Source organism: Triticum dicoccoides, chromosome 1B, assembly GCF_002162155.2.
Source record: "Triticum dicoccoides isolate Atlit2015 ecotype Zavitan chromosome 1B, WEW_v2.0, whole genome shotgun sequence".
Lineage (NCBI taxonomy): Eukaryota > Viridiplantae > Streptophyta > Magnoliopsida > Poales > Poaceae > Triticum > Triticum dicoccoides.
In genome coordinates this window covers 574,710,967-574,718,567 of record NC_041381.1, presented here as the reverse complement: position 1 = coordinate 574,718,567, position 7,601 = coordinate 574,710,967, and the positions used below count along the sequence as shown (strand labels likewise).

Below are 7,601 nucleotides of genomic sequence, written 5' to 3'. Positions count from 1 at the left end.
AGATGGCGCCCACGAGCGTCAAGACCCCGCGTCTGGACAAAGCTTTTGCCAAGAGCTCTGCACACCACCACCCCACTAAACCCCGTGGGAGGGGATCCAGCCACGCCAATAGCCACCGGAACCTACTACCAGCCACAATGACCTGGTGTCGGGACGAACTCTTCGGCAACACCTCCAAGGAGGATAAAGATGCCTAGGATGCCTTTGCCGCCGGTACCCCCGCCGGCCAAAGCTTTCGCCCATAGCCCCTCCACCTCGACGAGGGGTACTGAGCATGGTGCAACTCATACAGCCCACCTTCAGGCCCAACCTCATCTCAGCCCGTCCGCATCTCCTTACATCACGCTTGCCCCCCTCCTCTCCCCTTATAGAAGCAGGAGTGAAAGATACAACAAGGGGCCACAGTCAGTTCAGGGCTCCTTTGATTCAAGAGATTTTCATAGGAATTTTGGAGGATTAGAATCCTTAGGAATTTTTTCTATGTTGCTTGTTTGATTCATAGGATTGAAACTATAGGAATTTTTCCTAAGGATTTATTTGTACTACTTCCCATAGGATTTATACCATCCACTCAAACCTCTTTGAAAGAATAATTTGTCTTTCCTATGATGCAATCAAACAACCCAAAATCCTGTAGGATTGAGATGAACATGACATTACAATCCTGTGTTTTCCTATTCCCTTGTTTTGAAAATCCTGCGAATCAAATAGGCCATCAATCTCTTTGGTCATTGCTAGCGAATGGTTGTGAAGCTTTGCACTCATAGACACCGATCCCCAGGTCGACGTCTGTGATTCACATAGTGCCAGATCAAACAAACTAAGAGGAGCAGCGAGGAAGGCATGAAGAGCCATGGGCTAGATAAGGTTTGTTCGAATGTCGTGGAGCAAGCGTGAGCTGCTATTGTTCCGGGCAGCAGCTTCCCCAATTGAATTGATACACCGGTGCGTAACAGACTAATGCATGAAGTGGACAAATATTTATTCCCGATTTGTGCGGAAGGTACAAAAGTACCCTCCATAAGTGATTTGAGTTACATTAACTGAAAGGGGTGCACCGACTGAAATCTCCCCGAGAAATCAATGACGTGATGAATGCAGCGACGGGCTACAAACTTTAAATAGAGGAACCTAAATGTTCCTTGCCATATATAAAAGACAATGTGCTTTCAACTTTACCTTACCCCCTTCGATGTAGCACAAGAATCTTGGTTTCCACATGTTTGAACCAAAGCTGGCATACCAAATATTGAACTTTTGACAATGCGGATCTCCAAGCATATCGTACTAAAAACATCAGATTCAGAACCAGAGGAAGTGCATGGCTGTTCATTCCCCAACGGGGAAAACAAGAAAGAGAAATTATTCAAGGGCTCCACCATCGGGTTAATATTTCCTATTGATCGTCTCAGCTATACAGTAAGCCTCCATGCATCAAGATGCATAAATGGTACTCCTTCCGTCCCAAAATAAGTGTCTCAACTTTGTACTAGCTTTAGTACAAAGTTGTACTAAAGTTGAGACACTTATTTTGGGACGGAGGGAGTAAATCAAATGTGAGACTATTGGCACAAGATAATTAAAGTGCACAGTACAAACATAGTTGAGCTGTATAACTCTGTATGTTCTTTTGCAAGAGTTAAGAGTTTAAAAGTTGATAGGCACCTCAGAATAAGTATACACATGAAGCATTGATCACAACAACAAAAAAAGGTTCATCAAGTATGGATTGCCTGCGGATAATATGGAAATAGCATATCAACTGAGCTGTGTAATACAGTCCACATCACTCGTGAACATGCATTCATCTATGAAATTGGGCTACATTATGGTGCTTCATTATAACCCTGGAACAAAAAGAAAATCTTCCATTAAGAATGTGGTTTGAAAGCTGCAACTGTGGTCATGACATGTTGGTGAAAAGTAAGAGAAGATGGTGTCAAGTTTCCCAGCAAACGGATCTGGAACAGAGCGATCCACATCTCATACATAAGAGCACAATTCATTAGTCGGAGGTCAGACCAAGCAGGCCCCAACTCAAGTCCCCAAGAAGAAGAAAATAGAAAGAGGAAATTCACCTGGATATATGAGGGCGTACTCCTCAAAGATACGTTCTCCGGAAGCTTACTGCTCAAAACAGGCCAGTATGTCTTTAATTCATCGCGTACCTGGTCAGTGTGAGGGGGAATGAGAACTAAATTACAGATACGCATAGCGAGACCAAAATTAGACAGAAATAGTACATTGCAGACCATTACCATTTGTATGACTCTCCATGTAGATTCGAATGGTTGCATCTCTGGAGAGTTAAGTGTGAATTTATCTCCCAACAATACTTTTGCGCAAGCACAAACTGAGTTTGCTATGGACTCAGGGTTATAACCTCCTTCAAGGGCCATCACAATCCTTCCTTTTGCAAAACCTAACAGCTGCAGGTAAAATGTAGACAGGCATAAGCATCGATCAGCTGAGTAGAAAGTCCAAAAAAACTATAGGAATACTAATAAATTGATGGGATCAAATGAAAATTTTCTAACAGGTAACACCAAAGCATGACAACAAAAATGAATGACTGTGGCAATAACATAAACGCTACTCTATCACATCCAAACTCCAAGGTCAAGAATGAAAAATGTTTTTAAGACCAGGAGAGTGCATGGTTCAGTGAGTTTAATAAAAGGTCATTTTGCTGCAAACCTGCAAATGCATACCTTTGTTAGTAGCAGTGCATATCCATTTGGAGTGATGCAGCAATCACCCATATCATCACCCAGTGCTAGCAAAAAAGAAACAGGGAAAATATTCAAAACCAGTGAGTAACAAGAACATGCATGGTCATATGAGACACAGAAGTTTTGATTCCATTGGCATGTAATAGCAATATAATACAACAAAGCCACAGCGGTTGTCAAAATATCTTCAGTGAAGATCTCATTTGTCACGCAAAAAGGAAATCAGGTATATCAGGTGTAGTACTCGAACCAGTGCACATCTAGTCCATAGAATAAACTACAATGCCAGTATATAGCAACAGTCAGGCTTCATTTGAATGCCTAGATTAGTTAGATGTTTAAATTTTAGGGACAAGATAGTTTCTAAGAATTTTCCAGTTGTCTACCTGCGTCAAACCCAGCAGACAGTAATATTATATCTGGATCAAATGCTTCTGCAACAGGAAGGAGTACATGGTCCCATGCAGCAACATAATCTGCATCACCGCATTTCGCATGCTCCCAGGGCACATTAATGTTGTACCCTCGACCAGTTTCATCCCCAATGAAAACGTGTGATGCATCCGCTTCATAAGGGTAGAAGCTTCCATAACCATATCTACAGAGCAAACATTGGAATAATAGTTTACACATTACTGAAGGATCAACAGAATGCAATGGAACAACTGTGAAAATTTGAGATTTCGATCAGAATTGGTTGGGTAGTTCTAGGAGAGGCCTTTACCAAAGATGGCAAGTTACACAATCTGTAGATTCATCAGCTAAGGTAACATGTATGTAAACTTAAATGATAAGCGGTTAGAACAGCAGCTTTCTCCTCAGGTACCTACCTAGTACCTACTACTCCCTCCGTCCCATAATGTAAGACGTTTTTTGACACTAGTTAGAACAATGTTAGAAGGAGTTTCGGCGTTGGATCTGGGAGGCTAGAACTTTTCACATATATCAGAGAAAGAAAGAATAAATATCAATATCATGTATTTTGGATGCTCTAGACTATAACAGTGCAGATAAATCAAACATATTAGAGCAAGAGTTGTATAACAAGTACAACTCAGTTTTCAAACATAAGCACTGAAGTTGCATTACAAACACCTCTTTCTAATGTAAACATGAACCGTAGTATGGGAAACTAAACTCAGATAGCAATAGTAAGTAAACACAATGAATTGATTAATATACTATAACCAAAATCAAGGGTTGGCAGGTGACAATTCAAATGACAAATAAAGTAACCATACTATGTTGATTAGAAGTTTAGAACAGATAATTCAAGCTATTTCAATACTAGTAGTGTCGACATAGGAAGTAAAATGGTAAAACCATGATGAAACAGAAAAAGGAATAAGCCTACAGTATAAAGTTATCTGTTATAGATTCTTCCATTGACAACGGATTAATAGTTAATAGGTTCCATGGCACATTAATCACAAACTGGGCTCAAGCATTTAGGTCGTGCTATACAGCCCAACTGGATCAACAAAACTGAGGAGACTTAATCCCGATCATTACAGGTACAATATCCAAGAGCATTATAGTAAGGTGAGCTCACTAATATCAAAAATGAGTTTGTTAATGCCATGTAAATAAGAAATGGAGTTTCTAAATTTCTATGAACTGCAGAGATCCACTGTAAGAAAACACTCTCAGCATCCTACATCCATTCAAAAAGCAGTAAGCCATAAAAATGTAGGCAACAAAACTACCACGGTTTCACGAATATCATATCGTGAAGGTTATGAAGCTAGTCTAAAGTCTCAACTAAAACTTCTTCTTTATATCTAATGCGTATACATACAGTGGATTGCATGTTTGCGGAAGCAAAGTCTGAAGTCTAAACAAAAATAGCAAAGCAACGCCAAATTGTTGTGTCATACCTGTGCACTGAAAAGAACAATACACGAGGGTCATTATAAAACATGTTCTGCGTGCCATTTCCATGATGAACATCCCAATCGACGATTAATATCTTGTTGATACCTAGGTCAGGCTGCAACAGAAAAAGGTAAGTCAGAAAATGACTCCATGTTCTCAGTAGGTCACATCATAGCAAATTGATATGATTGTTCCTACAGAGGAAATGATAAACAAAAATAGCACATATTGATCTTAACAGAACATTCAACAGGGAAGTTTCAAATACACACCCTTTCATTTAACAGGTAGTTAGCTGCAATTGCCACATTGTTGAAGAGGCAATATCCCATGGGATGGCTATGTTCGGCATGGTGGCCTGGAGGTCTGACTAGAGCGATAGCAGAACTCAGCTCACCAGCCGCAACCTTCTCAGCAACCTACTTGCCAAACGAGTCATTTTGTCAGCACTCAGGATCAGCGGAACCAGAATTGCTGTATAAGACTAGTGAACGTACATATGCAATGTAGGAAAAGTAAACGGAAATTACCTCGATGACAGAACCAGCCGCAAGGAAAGCAGACTCTGAGGAGCCTTTGCTGAAGTAAACGGAATCGAATTTCTTAGCAGTCTTTTTCAGATCGGAACTATCCTTCGAGCTGATTTTCCTTATCAGATCTACATGCTTCCGGGCATGGACAGAGGCTATATATTTTTCCTTGGCTTCCTTCGCCCTCATGCCCACACACCTGGAAGAAACTTATATTACACTACAGCCACAGAACCTTGCAAAGTCATACAATTATTAATCTAATCAATCTAAGTAATGCAAGCAACGGACAGCACAGAAGCTATAATGCCGATGTTCAAACTTCACTCTAGTGGCATCCAAGTTACTTTTTTAAAGGCAAACAGCAGGACTCTACTGCGTATTTTTGTTGATTTTCAAATAAATGTTACAAAATAAAGTTCGGAAATAAAACGAAAGAGCTATACAGGCCTAGTGAAAACAAACAAGGAACAGAAAATACAAAAGGTACAATGGAGGAAGAACTAGGTTCATCTGAAAGCTTTGACCCACTATACTCCTTCCTTTTGGCCCTGTAAATGAGCCACTTCAATTCCTCTTTAAATGGACGCCTGCAGGCATCCAAGTGAAGGGCTGGAGTGCCCAAAATTGCAGGAGTACCAGAAGGACTCTGTTCCTTTCAGAGCTGCAGTGCATACATGTTTGAACCTATAATGCAAACAGTGGGCAGCACAGAAGCCATAATGCCAATGTTCAAACTTAACTCTAGTAGCATCAGGTTACTGTGCACAGGCAATGGCTTGAGTACCAAGAATTGCAGAAATACCAGAACTCTATTTCTTTTCAGCACTACTGTGCATACATGTTTGAACCTATTGTCTGAAGAAACTTATGTCACACTACAGCCACAGAACCTTGCAAAGTCATACAATTATTAATGTAATGTAATCAATCAAAGTAATGCAAGCAATGGACATTCCAAGTTACTGTACACGAGGAAGGGCTGGAGTACCCGAAATTGCAGAAATACCAGAAGGACTGCTGCTTTCAGCGCTACAGTGCATACATGTTTGAACCTATTGTATGAAGGATCTATACTCTCTCCCCCCTTTCTCAGGCCCTTCACCATTTGGGGCACTTCAAACACCAAAACATAATCGTGCAGATTTACAGTCGTAACAGGAAACAGATCAAGCACAGCGGGAGCGCGCGAGGACCTCCCATCCCATCTATCTCCGGCGATTCCACGGAACCGTATGCAGAAAAAAAAAGGGGGGGCACGAGGTGGCGCTGCTCTCGCTTGAGAGAGTCGCTGGCGGCGCGTACCTAGAGGTGACGCCCTCGGCGGCGAGCTTGCGCCAGATGGCGCGTAGCCGCTCGGGGGTCTCCTTTTCTTTCTTCAAGGCAGGCGCGTGCGCCAGCATCCTCTGGTCGTACAGCAGCCCCACCCTGGGCGCCGCGCCCTCCTGCCTCGCTGTGCCCGCGGCCGCCGCCATCCTGCGCCGGCGGAGGAGAGACCGGAGGCGGAACTCGGGATGGAACCGGAAACGGAAACCGGGGGCGGGCGAGACGAATGAGACTGGGTCAACTCCAACGCACAACGCACGACCTTGGTCCGGGGACAAATGCCACGGCACAACTATAGCTGGCCAAACGGGCCGTGCTAACTGGGCCGGCCCGGTAGCACGCGGGCACGGCACGACCCGACACGGCACGGCCTGGGCTAAACAGGCCAGGCCCGGCACGCGGCATGCCATGGGCCGTGCCTGGTCCTGGAGGCTGGGCACGCGGGCCGGCACGGCACGGCCCGTTTATTTTTTTAAAATATATAATTATATATGTCCTATATAAATACCTAATACTCTAATATGTTCAAACTTTTTGTCGTGCATGCGTATTTTATTAGCGCTAGGATCTTCATCTGAGTATTAGTAGTGTTATATAGTGTAGTCTTTGTCGAATATTGTCTTTGGAGGCCGAGCTCCATGGAGCTCGGTTTTGAAAATTTTGAATTTCATCAAATTTCATATTTTCTGCATTTTAAAAAATTCTGAAAAAAAGCACAGATATACATGAAGGCATAACACATGTGTGTAAATTTTCAGGGCAAAATACGTTGAAATGAGGCCTGTGCAAAAAAGACAAATCTAGGGCTTTTTAACACATGATACTATTCATCCTCCCGGGCCATGAATTTTTTCATTTTTGTACAGGTCGCATCTCAATGTTTTTCATCCTGAAATTTTACCCACATACACATAACATTCTTGTTTATTTGCATACTTTTTTTCAAAAAAAATTGAAACTTTGAATTTTGATTTATTTTCAAAAAAAGGCCTCCATGGAGGCCGAGAGGCAAACGTCCATTCTCAGCCTTTGTATTTTTTTTATCCTTTTGTAATTCTATAGCATGTCTTGTATTCTTTTACTTATTTGAGATGGAAGTTTTTAATGATGTAGGTGCTAATAAAGCTCTAGATTTATC

The 7,601-nt window shown here is 42.1% G+C and overlaps 1 protein-coding gene across 5 annotated transcripts in view; it reads right to left on the bottom strand.

Moving 5' to 3' along the window:
• Positions 1-6,709, bottom strand: part of LOC119348847 (histone deacetylase 5-like) — an 8,213-nt gene extending 1,504 nt beyond the window's left edge. For 2 of the 5 annotated variants that reach the window (XM_037616837.1, XM_037616836.1), the window contains exons 1-9: positions 6,443-6,709; positions 5,138-5,336; positions 4,880-5,026; positions 4,610-4,722; positions 3,119-3,330; positions 2,712-2,776; positions 2,259-2,429; positions 2,079-2,168; positions 1,180-1,325 (exon numbers count right to left, since the gene is read on the bottom strand). In XM_037616837.1, the coding sequence (XP_037472734.1) occupies positions 1,180-1,325; positions 2,079-2,168; positions 2,259-2,429; positions 2,712-2,776; positions 3,119-3,330; positions 4,610-4,722; positions 4,880-5,026; positions 5,138-5,336; positions 6,443-6,612 (1,313 nt within the window). In that variant the 5' untranslated portion in view covers positions 6,613-6,709. Of the gene's footprint in view, positions 1-1,179; positions 1,326-1,546; positions 1,848-2,078; positions 2,169-2,258; positions 2,430-2,711; positions 2,777-3,118; positions 3,331-4,609; positions 4,723-4,879; positions 5,027-5,137; positions 5,337-6,442 lie in introns of those variants that run through there. The other 3 variants (XR_005169138.1, XM_037616838.1, XM_037616839.1) reach the window with 3 other exon arrangements.
• Between the last annotated feature and the right edge of the window lie 892 nt (positions 6,710-7,601).